Consider the following 18,002-nt stretch of genomic DNA (forward strand, 5'->3'; position numbering starts at 1 on the left):
TGGAAGACAAGCGACGTCCAAAATTACAGTGAATTGAAAACAGAATAACACAAGAATAGTCTTTGCTGTGTCTATGAATAGATGTCATGAAAATCCGTAGTTCCCGTTCCCTCTCACCGATTAGAAAGCGAAATTCAGAAAGAGGAAGAAAAATTCAAAATCGAGAAATAGATTGAAATATTAAGTGAATAAGACTCTAAAGTTCACAATGTGATTACAAACATATAATAGCTTAAGGTGACGATTAGAATTAAATGCGCTCGCCGTCACTTCCAATCTACTGCAAGTTTACATTATAATTTGACCTTTAGTTAAACGTGCTTATAGTATAGCAAAACGACACTTGTCAAGATTCACAATCTTTATTTTGAGTGTGCTATTTTTATGCCTGAAACTACTGTGTATTATTGCGTATTTTACTGCTGCTGTTACACAGGGGTTGAAGTGGTGATACTTCCCTCTTAATTCTACTTATGATCAGTTAAATATTATTAAATTCAATAAAATCCTCTTTACGGTTCAAGCAAGATATATGTTCCATTGTTCATCAGCTAACATTACATATTAATAAAAACCTGGATGGGATAGTTCTGATATTTTCCTTTGAGAAATTTCTTACACATTTTAGGCTACTACTGGACGACATGATGAATTGTGTCTTTAATGTCTCTATGTCATTATAGGATGATAAGATTCACCAACACGCAAAATAGTGCCCCTACTGCGTGCTATATTTTCTTTTTTTGCTGTTTTATTCAAGTTTAACATCGATGCCAGGCAAGTAGGGCTAGGGGCACAGGGGCCCTTGAAATCCTAAATTACCTGAATTTATTGGCACTTCTTATTTAATTTATCTTTTTTTCTTTCTTTTTTTTGGTACTGTTTTACTTAATGGTACACCCCGCTATAGACTATAGAAAATTCGCATGGAGACCCGTAAAGCGGGTAATTGCTATCTAAATTGATCGCAACGCGTAGTTTCTCATTGAATTTACAATATTTAAAGTGTTGTTTTTGGGGCTTTGGGGGGGGGCAGGTACCTAGGTTAGGTTACGTATTTAATATATGCTATACCCCCCCACCCCCACCCCCCTAATATGCAAATATATAGCCCAAATTTGTTTAATAAACCATTATAACCCGGTATCTGTCTCCCGTTTGACTAGTTTCCTTGATAGAGTCTATAGCAGTGTGTACCATTAAGTAAAACAAGTACCTTTTTTTGTTTTTTGGTCCCCCAAATAAAACAAAGAAAATCCTATCTATGTTCCTGACTGGTACAAACTTAAACTGGATTAATCTTTGCTAGCACCAAAGTGCGGTAAAGACGTTTCTCTTCTTTTTTAATGCATCTATAATTTACGTTTGTTGGTCCTGATTTTAATATGACAAATGAATATGTATATTGGCGAAAAATATGTGTTCTTAGCAATTAAATGATTTAACCTTCATTTTTTTAAATCAGCTAATTAATTTAAGTAATGGTCACTGGGTCATTTTTAATTTCACCCTTGACATTTCAGGGTTATTTAAATTCAATGCACTTATAACAGACAATTCATTGTTGTCAGCTGAATGACAATCGGTCTTTTTGTGCACCTTTTATAAGCTCTACGGATTGAGTGGGTGTGGTAGTATTTTTATCCATCTATTTTCGTTACTTCAATGCTCTTGACCCTTGCACAATCATTTTGTCTTACAAAAGTCTAAATAACGTACTGCAAAAAAGTATGTTTACAGTACTATATAGTTTTCATGGTACCAAATAGCTTGTTTTTCAGCTTTATTGCCATTTTCACTTGATTTAGGAAAATCCGCTCCAAATTTGCCCCTCTCCCCAGGATTTTGACGAAATTACGCCATTGCCTTTGAAGCTTCTGATTCCGCATCGTAGGCAGGGTTGCCGTCAGTTTGAAAAAATAAATCACTGAATTCTTGAAGAGAGAGTTTTGCTTTGTTCAGTGTCTAGTACCTGTATGGTTAATGATGAGACTGAAGGAATAGGCCTAGGCTTTTTCTGGATATAACTGATAAACCAATGAGGCTTCGGTCAGGTCATACAACCTCTTAAAATGAAGTAAATAACCCTACAGTGTTTCTACCAAACAAAAACTCCTGTATTTTAAAATTTGTCTTAAAATTAAATATCTCGTTGATTTTAATTCTCCCTCTCTGTTTTATTCCCATTTTAACTGTGTTCTATTTAAACTTTAAAATGCTCCAATGTTTGCACTCCTGAGATTCCTCACAGTCTCTTGGATAGGTGGAAGATTAAACTTCATCTTGTATATGAAACGAAGAAGTCTAACTCCAGAAAGTCAGTTTTAAAGCCAAGTTTCAAGAAATGTTCTTTCAAATGGTAATCCTATAAGTTATGGTTTAATTCCATTCATTACCTGCAAAGACAGACACAAGCAAAAAGATACTGAATGAATAAGACCATTTTGCTAACGTTCCAGGGAAGAGGTAAAAAAATTGGCCTTTATCCAAATAGATAAAGCTGGGTGAAACGATTGTTTTATTTTATCTTCATGACAAGGTTAAAAAAGGAATATATACCTACACGTAGCCTTAAATATCTTTTTTGCCACATATTAACATTTTGTGACATTAGACGTTAATCATACTTTTCTGATTTTGCTCCGTTCTGCTCAGATTTTCCTTTTTTTCTTAATCAGCGCGCCAAGATCTTATTTGGACCTCACTAGTCTCTGTCAAATACACATAAATTTTCATGTTTCCACCCAAACGGGCATTGGAACGATAACTTTCATGGTGTTCTTACAAAGTCTCTATACAAATAGTCAGAGCAGAAAGAACCTTGAATTTCAAAAAAAAAAAAAAAATGTCCGAAAAGCTGAGTTCAGAAAGAGTTCTCATTTTTCTCAAAATACTTTTTTTTTGTCTGAAGATTGAAGATCTTAGAAAGTTAAATATCGAAAAATCAAAGAAAGACCTATTAATGCCAAAAAAAATAAAAAAAATCTGGAATTGCCAATGGACATAGTCAATATTCAATTTGGACGAGAATTGAACTTCCTTTACCCTAGTATTATCATTCAGGGGGGAGATGCTGGGGGGGGGTGGTACTGATTAAAGTATATATAATTTCGGAGACCACACTGCCTTTCCATGACGATAAATAAAAGTTCAAATAGGGATAAAATCCTTTTAATAGACAGTGTTTTTTATAACAGTGATAGAAATTCACAAAAATACCAGATATTTCGGTCACATATACAGTGACCGTCATCAGTGACTGTATATGTGACCGAAATATCTGGTATTTTTGTGAATTTCTATCACTGTTATAAAAAACACTGTCTATTAAAAGGATTTTATCCCTATTTGAACTTTTATTTATCGTGATTAAAGTAAGAGAAATATTTTAAAAGGAGCTATATTTGCAAATAATTTTCCCCTTTTTTTTGAGGTCGGGGAGAGCCCGGGTACTCAAAACCTTCATCTCTCCTGGATCTGTTTACCTAACTTTTCTATCAGATCTTTCAGCAACAATTATTAAAAAATAATTGCATATGTCTCAGAAGAACTGAGGGCTTGAGTCTACGAAATACATACATAAACATGTACTACTAATATTACACTAGAAGTACTAAAACGGTATATAAGGTTTACATTACGAGTTAAAGGAAAAGCAAAAAGGAAATAAGTAAAAATAGTAGATGAATCTTTCATTTGTATCTACAATAATTTCGTAGCTGCCGACCAATCAGTAGTTAATCTGAAAACTGTGACGTGATCCTGTAGATGCTACAGAACGGATATCATTTTCCCTGAGAGCAAAGGCTTTTACAGTCATACCCAAAGAGTATGGGCAACTAATCCCCTTTGATCAGACCATTTAGTTGGTCTTTGGATGCTAACAAGTCTTTCCACTTTTATGATCAAACCCAAAAGTATTGGCAAGTTATATCTAAAACTGTAAATTATCCATACCCTTTGATCAGACCATACAGTTGTTCTTCGGATGCAACAACTTTAAAAAAGTAATTGGATCTGCCTCAGATGGGCTTGAGTCCACGAAATGCATGCATAAACATGTACTACCAATACAATACAAGAAGTAGTAAAATGGTATATAAGGTTTACATTACGAGTTGAAGGAAACACAAAAAGGAAATAAGTAAAAATAGTAGAAGAATGTTCACCTTATATCTATGATAGTTTCGATAGCTGTCGGTCAATCAATAGCTAATCCGAAAATTATGACGTGATCCTGTAGACGCTACAGAATGGGTAACAGTTTCCCTGAGAGCAAAGGTTTTAAATCATACCCAAAGAATATGGGCAACTTGTACTCTTTGATCAGACCCGACAGTTAGTCTTCAGATGCCCACAAGCCTTTCCCTTTTTACGATCTGACCCAAAGAATATGGGCAAATCATATATATAACTATAAGCTACCAACACCCTTTGATCAGACCAGTCAATTGGTCTGTGGACTCTCACAAGTTTTTTCATTTTTACGATCGAATCCAAAACCTATAGGCAACTTATAACTGTGAGTTACCCATGCCCTATGGTCAGACTAGTCAGATGGTCTTTCGATACTCACAAGAGAGCATGTGTTTGTTTCTTTGCTTTGCATAAAGACAGGTATCTAATAGTCTCATCGAGGGTGCATTGCAGACAATTTTAATTGTCTGAAATGGACGCTATAGGTACCAAAATAACCATAACATTAAAAGGCAACGACATCAGAAACACAGCAAAATGTAGATTGCGCTTTCGTATCCGTGGGTTCCGAATGCCTTCAACTAGTATATGAAAGCTCATTTTTTTTGGACGGAGGGGTAGTGTGCACAAAAAAAACCATTGCTCCTGCTACTTTAAAAATATCTGCAAATTTTTAGAAGTAAAACTTTCTTTTTTTAATTCTAAACTCAAAAGATTACCACAATCCATATTAATTCCATGATTAGGGGTTACTAAAACATACTACCTTTTAAGGCTAAAACATGCAATATTGAATTTACCAGTAGCCTTGTGAAAAAAAAACAGAACAGAAATTCACGGACTTTTTTTCACGTTTTTCAGGTTCGTTTGGGAGCTCCAAAGGAAAAGCTTATTATTGGAATGCCTACTTATGGACGATCGTTCACTTTATCTAACTCTGGGAATTATTTTGTGAATGCTCCGTCTTCTGGAGGAGGCAAAGCAGGTGTCTTTTCAAGAGAAGCTGGATTCCTTGCTTATTATGAGGTAAGAGTTGCGAACATAGTTATCGTGCAATTTCGAAGTAAAAGCTTCAGTAAAAGAAGATAAAGGTTGTGAGTTCGTCGTATATTTTTTAAACGGTCCTTCTTCTGTGGCTCAGTCAATATTATAACTATTATTATTACTATAATCAAGTTTTTGCTATTTTAAAATATTTGGCCGTTCATCCCATTGATAAGTCCTAACCCAAATTTTCTGGGAGGGTATTTTCCTATGGTTCCTATACGAATTTTTTTTTTTAAGTTTTCCCATATCTTTCCATGCCTTTAGATATTTTCAATTCTATATTTTCATATTCAATTTAGTAATCTGAATTGTGAGTCATAGTCAACGTAAAACCGTTGACTTACTAAAGAGCAATTTATCTCCCCTATATTTTAATAATTTTTTACCTCAGTATAATACAGATTGAAAAGTCATAAAAGGTTTAGGAAGACATCATTCGATCGCAAAACTGAGTTTAATGCCCATATTAGGATGGAACTGATTATAGTGTATCCTGCTGCCCCTTTAACGCTGCATTTGCCCCAGGAATTCTTTCTGGACTCAACAAGGCATCGGATTAAAAATTACTGTTGGCTGTTTTAACTAAAGCGATCCGTAAAAACGCTTCTAGAGCAACTTTGAAAGTTCAGTTACTGGGTCTGCGTAGCGCAGGAACCAATCTTCTGATTTTCTGTCTTCGGCCGGGAATGCAATGCGTGGTTGGGGTCAAATCATCCGACACTTCCCGTGTTTTCCCCCAATTTTCTCCAGATGCCCATTTAGAGATGGGTCGACTCTGGCTGAGCTTACACACTCACTTTATTTACCCCCGTTCCTAACCAAATAACCAGTGACATTGGGACTCGAATCCTTGTCCTCTGGTTCTCTAGTCTAGCGCGCTGACCCCTCGGCTAGGACGGAGTTACTGCGATAGGAAGCTTAAATTATGCAAATACGCCACATAAAACAAAAGCATCATAGACATTATAGGAAAAAAAGGTGGACATGTTGCGCTTTGTTGTAATAAATTTCAGAAAACATAGTGTTTTCAAATGGAAGTTTCAACTTTGCTCTTTACTTCCAATGGAAAGAAATTGTTTTTAAAAATTAGTATCTATTCGTTCTCAGGTTTTAAATATGTTTACGGTAAACCTTATAGAAAGATCTTTGTGTAACTTAGTCTACATGGGTTGTTGTTAAAACTACCCAGCATCACCTCTTCACCTTCACTTATTCCCAGTCTAAGTGACTTAATTCTCTTAAAATTAATTTTAGAGCGTGTTCTTGCATCCTGAGTTCTCAAAACCTCCAAAACTTTGATCCTAGACACTACAAATAGTGATCTTTACTTTTAACGTCAATAACAGCCCTCCTATATACCCTACTATTCAGCCAGTCTTCGGTTTACTATAACATAATCAATAAGGTTGGTCGTCTTACCATCACATGTGTGTCTTGCTAACTTATGGGCCATTTAATGCCGGAACACTTTATTGTTTATAACTAGAATGTTATACCTACAAAATTAGAATTATCGGTCTATTACCGTTCCTATTTTCTTTTCAAACACCAAATTTACGTGGGCTAGGATACCGTCTATCCCTATTTCTACCAGCCTGGGCATTAAAATCTCCTAATAAAAAAACATATTTCTACCTGGGATCCTGTGTATTCGTGTCAGTAAGTAAAGTTCATCTGATTCACTACTATCTGCATCGATAAAGGGTTACATACCACTATTACTGACACCTCGCACTTTTTAGTCGTAAAATGAACAACTAGAGTTTTATCATTAAAACCTTCCCAACCTAAGCAATACTTTGCCGATTCCTTATTTATCATGAGCCCCAGTCACTGCATATGCACCCCATCCTTCTTGCCTAAGTAAATAAATTCTAAATTCCCATATTTCATGTTTCCTACCGCTGGAACTTGAGTTTTTGAAACTCCTAACAAATCCTGTTCAAAACATTGAAATTTGTCAGTCAAAATGTTAATAAGACACTAGTTTTTAAGTGCTGTAATATTTCAATCTGCAATTTTCATATTATTTAAATCATTGACATTTTTATGGCTCCAGGAAAACCAATGGGCTCTTGCGTTTTAGGACAACTGATCCTACGTTTTACGTTAGGACAAGTGATCTACGTTTAGGACAACGTTTTAGGACCATTAGAGATATCGCTCCCTGCTACGATAACTTAAAGTCCTAACATTATACTGCAACATGGGAACTAACATGACAACTTCGTAGGAGGGTGTAAGGAGGGAGGCTTTGAATATATTAGGATGGAGGAGGAGCGTGCGTAGCTGTGTTGGCCTCGGGCGGCTTGGTGCTGCGGTGAGTTGTTAGTAGTTAGTAGTATTATATTGCACCTGTCAATTTACGATAAGAATCAACTATTTGTAATACAATTTGTGCAATTTGGATCTATTTGTAATTTGTAATACAAAGAATAATCCGAAAAAAGTTTATGACGACATTTCAAGGTATATAGTGACATTTCAAGGAATGTGGGAATATGGTGATTTCCTTTAAAATGAGCCATCTCCCAACATTCTACTACCACTGGTCTGGTACGATCAGAAATTAGGAAAAAAGGAGACACAACACTGCTTCCCATGCAAAAACTGATTATTGTTTTTATTTCAAGATTTTGTGGGAATTTCTAGTTCTTCTATACGGGGTTATAGTGACTCCAGCTGTACAATTTTCATTTCAATCCAACACAATTTCGAGGGGCTTCAGGCTCTTTCTCGAAATTTTTGCAAATTCGTTTTCGCAATAAACTTTTGCTATTAAGATTAGCCAAAATAACAATTGCATTCCTGAATCAGCATCAAATGGCTATTTTTCTCCACTTGACACTTTTTATCAAAACGCCTAATTAACATTCAGGTTACTATGGACCGTGGTTCGCTCTTTACTAGGTTGCAGTCACAGCTACAACCGTGATACTTTGAACCATGATACTTTAGCCAATAGAGTTTGTGATAAAATAATATTTGATTAACATTATTCACTTGTACTACTGTACAGTATTTAATGCTTTAATATTTTGTAGATCCAAATCATAAGACATTCACTATCATCACATTGCAGTAAAAAAAAACATCATAAATTGGGACAGAGAAATATTTCTTTTAAGATGTAAGATTTTTCTGTAAAATGATGGGTTTCTAGAATCTTCGATAATTGCAAAAACATTTACTAGTTGCCTTGATAATTAATATCTTTTTATTTTGTCATGATCAATACAATTCTGAAACTTAACCAAAGTTATCTGTATTTGTCGTGACCATAAAAGAAATTGGATAGAAGAAATATTTTCCTGCCACTCGCTACTAAACTATGATGAAAGTCGAATTAAGCAAAAACGAAGCGAAGGGCAACTGTCAAGACGACCCGCCAATTCCAGAAGGAAGATCCACCGGAGACGACTCTGATGAAATACTGCCACAAAGTATGTCAGGTGAGTCTACTAGAATAAGCGCGTCAAATGAGAAGGATGCCTCTCGAAAGCTGCACACTCACTCACTGTGGTCTCGCTTTAAAAGCCTTTTAATGGAAAGTAAATCACAGGAGCCCATACAAAATGTGCCTGTCGATAATCTTATCCATCAAACAAAGAAGGAAAAAAGTAGTTCGATTAAGCCGGACTCGTCATTTTGGTCTCGACGAAGGAGCATAGTGGCCATTGGTGCAACTTTGCTTGCGCTTGTCATCTGGAAAGCATCACGGAAGGTTTATACTCCTCAAATAATAGATAATCCTAGTATTATCGTCTATGCTACAATTATCGTTAACTATCCTCGCAACTAGTTTTCACAATTTGAACAAAATTGGGTCACTGTTCGTTTTACAAGCTACCCCTTGTTAGGAACAAAAATCAAACTAGGAATTCCTAGATAAATCAAGTCTCTAGTAGGACTTACAAAGATTTCTATGATTTCAAATGATCTGTCATATCTATGAATGTATGAAAAATGATACTCTAACGAGGGCTCTCTGGCAAAGGAAGCAATACAAAATGCAAATAAAATGCAAATATAAAATATAAAAAATTAAACTTGAAATTACTTTTGGTCAAGATTGAAGGGTCGATTGAATGTTGATTTAAGCACACATCAATCGATTGACGGAAGCTTTTGATCAAAATGATTAACCGTCTCGGGCCTCCTTAACTTATAAGAGTGGAAATTGGCAACTGTTTCCAAGGCGTGTCTGATTCCTGGCAAACAAAGAGAAAGAAAAGTGTCATGTTCGCACACACATAGGGTATAGAATAGAACAGCAAGGGCGTGGAATATGGAATAAGGAATGTTGGGCATAGAAAGAGCAAAGACTTGAGTGCAAGCAAGGAAGCTTAGCTTTGAATCCCCACTTACTTGGGCGCGCCAAAAATAGCGAACCCGTAGAAAATAAAGAAATAAGTTTCTATATTTGAAGTTGAAATAACTGTAAACATTGTATGATCACAATTTTTGTAAGTAAATATTGCCCCAGTTTCTTAGGAGCCCCGAAATAAAAACCGACTGAAAATAGAGAACCATTTTGATTTAAAGTAAAACAAACTTTGGACACTAAAAGAATTTTGTAGATAATATATGAGCGGGACTTTCTCGGGAGCCCCCCAAAATTGAGGACCTATACGAAACCGATTTTCTAGTCAAAATAACAGATTACATTGCATGCTTTTTTCAGATAAACATTGGCCCCTATTTTCTTTGGGGTTTCCCAAAATTAATAATCTATGCAACAGAAGCTATTGTTCAATGCAGTACTACCCTGGGAAAAACTATTATGACTCGTAAGTGAGAGAAATAATTTTATTCAATCAACTAGGTCATAAAACAAATCCTTTTGTTTCAAAAACCACTTTGATGGACATTGCCAAGTTACGGTTTGAGTTAATAAACACAATCAGTCAGTTGAACAAATAGGTTAAAAAAAAAAAAACAATTTGCAATTTAATAAAGAGTAGCTTTGTACAAGTGCGCGAAACTCGGAACAAACGGTCTTTCATTCTGCATATGTTTTGCGTTTAATTCTGTGAGCTTCGGAACTGGCTCCACAACAATCCATTGAGGTTGTTTAGGCATAAAATTTGACGGAAGGGTATCACGGTGTTTATGGACATCTAAGCAATTTTTCCAAAATCCATACTCAGGTTCAGCCCTCTCTAATCCAGCAAAACTCAATCTAACTTAACTATCAGTACAGAATTTGAAATTTCCAGACCACAGCAGATAATAACAAGAGCGCGTTTTTAATTTTTCCATTATAATTAGAATATTCAACAGCTAAACCATACTCTAAAAGTAGTCTAGTCAAGGTATAGGAAGTTCTTAAAAGATTGGATAATGGAACACGAAATTGCGATAATTTTAACATTTGTAAGTTAGCATTGCCTCTTCCACAAACACCGCAGTGAGCGCCTTCCACTGACGATCAGAAATGACGGTTATTCCTAATAGCTTAGTCTTAGTTACAAATAGTTGCTAAGGGGTAGGAGGACTAAAAGTAGGGTTAAAATTCAGGAAAAGATGAGATGGTAAAATGTTACTCTTATTTTCATTCACAGTCATTAATGAAGACGCTGATTCCTGTCTCACTCTTTCAATGATTACTGCTGCTCTGCTGGGGCTAAATTTATCACATATTTTCACTAGGTTTAAATCATTAGCATACTTTTGTCTGCTGTCCAAATCAATGACAATTTACTGATTATGGTTAGGAATAAAATTGGGCAAAAAATATTTCCTTGAGGACCTCCACAAAAAACGGGTTTAGGATCTGACAAAACTTTCCTACAGCGTATTATTTGAAATCAATTCGATAAAAAAAAAACTTCAAATAACAGGAATCAAGTTAGTATTTACAGAAAATTCTACGAGTTGTTTTTCATTAAAATATCAATACTGTACTAGATCGGAACTTTTTTTTAAATCTTTTCTTATGAGGTTAAGCCATATACGGGGTTAATCCACAAGTTCGAAGATAAAATCAAATAGTCGGACGAGGTAATTTGTAGTAGATATCTTTAACATATTGTTAAACTGCTTAGGATTGATAAGTGGTCCAGTTATAACTTTTACCCATTTTGCTAAAAAAAAAACTCATATATTCTGCTAAAAAATGGGTGTCAGAGTTATCGACCTTAATCCATTAATATCCAGTTGAAATCTATTTTTCTTGGAATAAGAATAATGTAATCAGTTATCCACTTGGAGGGTAATTATGAGTAGTAGGAATTGTGTTAGAACTGTTAATTAAGGAAAGGGCTACCTTATCAGGGAAAGCTTTAAGTAAATCTATACCAACATCAATAAGGATTATACTTGTTTATTTCAATTTCTTTGTTCTGATCAGTTCTTTCATTTCTTTGATTTGGCTAATACGTCTATCGATGTTGGTACCTGAAAATCTCCCTTCTAATCATTAGACTAAGGAGGGAGTGACCGTACAATTTTCGCTAAATGTTTGTTCAACTGGTCAGCAGTATCTATCACTTTGATTAAGGACAAAATTTAGACCATTCCCCACCCTTGCCAGATAATCTTTTTATTTCCTTATACCATCCTGATATAATATTTTAGAGAAGGTTTCAATCCTAGAGTTCTAACTTTGGCTATAGCAACACGTTACAGGGCTAACGCATGGAACTTAATAGTAAAAAGGTGTCGTTAATCTAAGTCATAAATAAAGACAAGGTTTTTAAGTTTTGAATTATAATATGAGGTTGCAGCCTCTCTTGTTATTTCCAAATCTTATTCCTTAGTTTATTTGCTCTTTTTCTCTTCTATTCTTTCGCAGTAACACTTTGTGGCAAATCAAGCACTCTATTTTAGTAGATATATGTGGCAGCAGTGGATGCGAAATAAGGCACATGAGGGTTTTAAGCTCTGTTTCAAAATTTCTGAAACTGTTTTTCGTACTTTCCCTTAAATGTTAGGATGAATATAAACAGTATTTATCATTTATTCCTGATTAAGTTCTGAATTTGAGTGAAAACTTTTCTTCTATCGGCAGTTTTTTTCAAAAGCTTTTTTCCCATTTTACTCGTTAATGGAACTAGAAGGGGCATCCACGAGGGGGATTTTAAGCACCCCGTTATGGACTTTTACAATGGACGTTTCAATGGTACACGATACAAAAAGTCCCATTTTTGGGTGTCATATGCCACCTTGTGACGATGCTGTGAAGAATTTTTTTTTACAAGGCATATAAATGTAAGCCTTAGCTTTAAAATGAGCTCTTAGACAGTTTTATGCGATGTTTCGGCGCCCCGTTAGTGCTAGAGAAATGAAATTATAAAAAAAAACCTGAAGCATCAGTGCTCTTTTTCGATATTTCTAAAAATAGTTTTTGCACTTATCTTTTTACTGTTAAGATCATAGGCAGGGCAATACCGCTGCCTAAGTAAAGAGCGACGTGGGCACAATGTGTTTTTTTTCTTAGACCAGGGCACTTTCTATCAAAGGAATTGTCGTAGAATCTTCGAAAGAGGCTCAATCGATTGGAAATTGAAAGGGCTAGTGCCTTTTTAATAGTCGAAAGAAATTGGAGGGGGAGTAACTGCCCTGCCTGTCCCACCATTTCCCCAGACACATCTGATAGAAATTTTGAGATGACCATTTGCTGTTTGAGAAACTTCGAAACAGGCTCATTTGATTGAAAATTGAAAAGGGTAGTGCCCTTTTTAATAGTTAAAAAGGATTGGAGGGTGAAAATCCCCCCCCCCCCCGCTCATCAATTTCCAAAACACGTTTAATCAAAATTTTGAGATAACTATTTTGTTCAGCGTAGTTAAGAGGTCTGGAAATTATGTCCTCAGGATGACAAACCCCTCCCCCCCCCACAGCCCTCCTCGTAAGGGTTGTAAGTTATACCCCTAGGGCATATAAGGTTTTTATGGATAGGGTGGTCGTAGAAACTCTGGAGTGGGCTCATTGGTATGGAAATCAGATGTTCTAGTTCCCTTTTTAATAGTCAAAGTAGTGGGGGGCAGCCACACACACCCCACATCATATTTTCAACAAATACATCAGACAGAAATTTTGTGATAGATAGTCCAAAGATCTTATAATAAAGCCTTTGGCGTTGACAGAATTCCCCAGAGTCTGGGGTATGCTATGCCCCAGGGGCATATAAGGTTCTTATGGAAGGGCTGGTCGTGTGAATATTAGAAGAGACTTATTTGATTGGAAATGTATAGTTCTGGTTCCGTTTTAAGAGTCAAACATTATGTAGAAATACTAGCCCCCTCCCTGGCGTCCTCTTTTCTCGAAACGCATTCAATTGAAATTGCTAGATAGCCATTTTGTTACCAATAGTCCAAAAATTATACAACAATGTCCTTAGGGTTGACACAATCCCCTGGGCCCATGGGCTAGGGTTGTAAGCTATGCCTGGGGCATATAATTTTTTATGGAACGGATGGTCGTATAAACTTTGGATCGGATGGAGTTCATTTGCTTGGAAGTCGGAAGTTTTAGTGCCCATTATAAGAGTCGAAAGTGAATGGAGGGAAATCAGCCCCTCCCCCTAAGCCTCGTCATTCCTTTAAACACTTCCGACCGAAATATTAAGAGAGCTATTTTGATCAGCATTGTTGAAAGGTCTAGTAATTATGTCTTAGGGTAGGTAGTCAACCTACCCACAGTACTCAGGACAAGGACTGTAAGTTAGGCATTTCGTTGATTATTTACACATCCGTTGATTGTTTCAAAACGAACAGAAATTACAATAAATAGCCGAGTCAAACACAAAACGAGCAAAAATTAACCTGAGTAGGGCTAGTAACCCCGTGCCATCTCAAGACCAACAAAATAATTTGTATTTTGCTGAAAAAAAATGATCATGGATTGCCAGTTTAATTGACGTATACTGATATTTATTCCTTAAAGTTTTGATATTTTTTATTTATAAAAGTAAAAAGAAAGTGAAAACATTTTAAACGTATTTTTGTCAGTAAAGCGCAAGTTATGTTCTGCTTTTGAGAAGGCATGGGATTATTAGCCCTATTCATGTTAATTTTTGCTCGTTTCGAGTTTGACTCGGCTATTTATTGTAATTTCAGCGCGTTTTGAGTTTCATTTATTTATTGATATTGATTTGTGGTAGTTTTACGCTCGAAAGATTTTATTACATTGTTTCTGCTTATTTTGGCTTTATGGAGCTCTTTATTTTTCTTTGAAAAACTTGTTTTGTGGAAAAAGTTTTTTAAATTAATAAACGTAAGTGACTTCTTGGATGTTAATTTTTAGAAGGTGTTTTTCAGTTTTCACTTGCAAAGAGGGCTGGGAGGGAAGTGTAAAAGATGAGGGGGTGGTGTAAACCTTCAGTCAAGGGTTTTAAACCATAGAGATTATAATTGTGTCCTTTTTTGGATAGATGCCATTTTTGGTGCCATATGGCACTTTATGATGTCGTTACAAAATGAACTTGCAAAAATCACGTAGATATGATCAAAATCTTTGCATTGAACCGTTAAAGATCTACCTACGATGTCGCAGAAGTCTGCTAGTTCTGCTAGTCAGCAGACGATTTACGAAACTTACCAACAGAGGTGGGAGAGGGAATATACAAGAGGGCATATTCTTAGTATATGGGGGGCTACCCACTCCTCAATATCTCGCTCTTTACGCTAAAGTTTATTTTAGAATATTTAAAAAAGCTTATTATTCTAATTGAGCGGTCATTGTGTATAAGGAGTCGTTCTTAAATAATTTGAACAACAACTCAAACTTAAGCATAAAGAGCAAGATATTGAGGAGGGGCAACACCCCTCATATACACACAAATTTCTGTTCGTTTTAAGTTTTAACATTGTTCCTTACTTTCAGTTGAAACAAATTCTTTTTTTTTCTTTAATATCAGAAAGAACCAAGAGGACTCGCTAAAATTAGTCGTATTACTAATAATATGTTTTATCACTAACCATATCAAGAAACAACTAATAGCAGTGTGAGTATCGTGGGCAACATATTTTATTGTAATTAAAGTAACTCCGGTTAGTTCTATCTATAACGAAAGAGAAAAAATTAATAGTTGTAATTTGTACGATCGTACCTTGGAAATTTTACTTTAATTGATAAGTAAGTTACCGTAATACCCAGCAAATCGCTAATCTGAAAATATGACGTGCTTCTATAGAACGAGTAACAGTTTTTTGTTTTTGTTCTTTCATAGACTTCTACAATCAGATCAGAGTTGATTGGTTTTCGGATTGGCTTCTTTGAGAGTTTTTTTTTTTTTTTTTTTTTTTTTTTTTTTTTTTTTTTTTTTTTTTTTTGGATTGGTTTGCTTGAGGGGATGTTTTTTTGTATGCCTGAAGCCTAAAGACAAGTGACTCCATCTTAGTTTAGAGATTACATACAATCAATTGATTTCATTTAAAGGTGTCGAGTTTTAGCCTATAAATAGTTTCTAAAGTCTACCGTGTTCTGCCCCACGGCTCAGAGACCGAATCGGAGGTTCCAGAAAAAGTTCTTGGCAGAAGTTTCCCTTGAAGGGGGAGAGCTAAGGGGATCCACTATTTAGAGTTTGGGGGAAAGGGGACGAATTATTTTTCTCTACCCTTCCCAAAACAGTATACTCTGCTTGTTTTTTTTTTTATCCCTGTTGTGCCATAGACTCTTTAGCTAACTATTTAATAAAATTACAATACGAAAAGCCAGGTACCCCTGTGCCCCTGTATATGTTTAAGCAATAGTGCTCACATGTATTTTTACAGAGGTAGCAAGTACATATAAATTTTTCCAGGAGGAGTATACCCGAAGAAAAGGTTCTTTTTTCATAAAGTGTCTTTTTCTCCGAAGATCGAACTTTTCGTGATATACGTGGCATTTTTAAGATGGAGAAGAGAGGAGTGCCTGTACTCCCCTATGGTTATTCTTTCGTTGTGGTGTTATCATGGCTAATATATTGATTATGCATTTTCTTTAAACATAGGCTATTTTTTAACATATTACTGTTATATTGTTTAGATTTGTGAGATGCTCCGATCTGGTGCTGCTTACAACTGGGATGATGAAATGCAAGTTCCTTTCCTAGTCCATGGTGATCAATGGGTTGGTTTCGACGATGAGAGAGCTATAAGAAACAAAATGAAATGGCTTAAAGATGGTGGATATGGAGGAGCAATGGTGTGGAGTATCGATATGGATGATTTCACAGGGACTGTATGCGGCGGAGGTGTAAAATACCCCTTAATAGGTGCAATAAGGTTAGTTGACTTTGTCTTATCATGTTATTGCATAGGGGTTGACTTTGTGACTTTTAAGAGAAGCAAAAAATATTATACCAGACTATGGATCCTCAAATTTTATTTTTTTTTGTGTTCGAATTCTTTCTTTCGAAAAGGATAGTCTAGCCACTGATGTATCCGAGATTTTTGCTCGGGGGGGGGGGTATTTTTTTGGGAGTGGAGTACAAAAAACTTAAAAACTCATCAAAAAAATTTTGTATGTACTTTTATTACGTTTTTACGGTTAAGACAAAAATTTTGGGGGTGGGGTCAAACCAGGTAACCCGACCCCTCCCCTGGATTTGACCTTGATTCTAATACTTTCCCATAGCCCTTTAAAACTCAATAAAGCTGAAGAAATAAGCAAAAATCTGGTTTGAATTTTCATAAATCTAGCCAGATATTCAAAGTTTTAATTAAGAAGTTGATAACAGTTGAAACAAGTTAATTATAGAAAATATCCCAAAGCCAGAGTAGAACTTCCTTGAATCCCATAGCAGGCTATAAGTGTCCAAACTATATCCATCTTCCTTCTCAGTTTCATAATTAAAACTTTGTCTATGTTTGATTCTTCGTTTAGGCCATTTGCATATACGCAAGCTATTAGTAGGAAATACAATTTTTCATAATTATTTAACAGTTATATCTTACAATTTATATTACATACTTATAATTGCTGAATAGATGATAACCATTATAATGATAGAAACGCATTAACTATATAAAATATTAGTTCCTAAGTAGCCCAACAAAGCAGTCAGGCAATGCGTCTCCTATAGCTTACATGCCTTTCTAGTTTCTCACGATGAGATTTCGGATAGATTTTTAAGTCAAAATGCTATTGCAGAAAAAATTGCTTTATTGTTAAGTCAGAGCCTGATTCAGGGTCTTTCTTTTTTTACTTTTTTTGCTAAGGGGACGGTGCCGGGAAAGAAGGCTAATATGAAAATAATCGTGTCATATAAACAAGTAAACGTAACGTTACAGGTCAAAGAAGTTAAAAGAAACAAAAACTTAAAACACACCAGTCCAGTTGCTTGGCTTGGAAATGAATAATTTTAACTATATCATGTAAAAATATTGTCCGTTTTAGGACCTGACGAATGCTATGACAAGGTTAGGTTGGGTAAAAAATGTTGGAACTGTTCTGGTGTTGTGGGATGGTTCGGGGTCTCCGCTCCGTTTTAAGTTCCTTTCTCCGTCCCTATCCCAAACAGGGAAATCATGCTTGCGTGGCTTCATAGTGGCATTAGGGTAGTCCTTTCGAGAGTTTTCATAACATAAATGTGACTGGTAATGGCGCTACAGGGTGACCTTGAGGATTGGCGCCCGTCGAGGAAAGTATAGCCTAGTAAGCGCCACAGCATTTGCACTGGATTCTAATGAGCGGATATTCTTATGGGTTTGGTTGGTGTTTGTGGGCTTTTTGGGGCTCAAAAACATCTTCTTAGCTAGGTTATTCATAATGAATGGCCCTCCCGAAGTCGCATAATGTTTGTGGGCATGAATATACAATGAGCTGGAAGT

The 18,002-nt window shown here is 35.7% G+C and overlaps 1 protein-coding gene across 2 annotated transcripts in view; it reads left to right on the forward strand.

Moving 5' to 3' along the window:
- The window catches only part of LOC148954543 (putative chitinase 10), a 163,574-nt gene that overhangs the window by 87,855 nt on the left and 57,717 nt on the right, over nucleotides 1–18,002 (forward strand). Inside the window, exons 7-8 of one of the 2 annotated variants that reach the window (XM_089086581.1) lie at nucleotides 5,059–5,223; nucleotides 16,216–16,454. In XM_089086581.1, coding sequence (XP_088942707.1) covers nucleotides 5,059–5,223; nucleotides 16,216–16,454 — 404 coding nt within the window. The remainder of the gene's footprint in view (nucleotides 1–5,058; nucleotides 5,224–16,215; nucleotides 16,455–18,002) is intronic. The other variant, XM_089086582.1, reaches the window with a different exon arrangement.

This window comes from Artemia sp. Qi Xiang Cuo, chromosome 3 (assembly GCF_049724085.1).
Source record: "Artemia sp. Qi Xiang Cuo chromosome 3, ASM4972408v1, whole genome shotgun sequence".
Taxonomy (NCBI): domain Eukaryota; kingdom Metazoa; phylum Arthropoda; class Branchiopoda; order Anostraca; family Artemiidae; genus Artemia; species Artemia sp. Qi Xiang Cuo.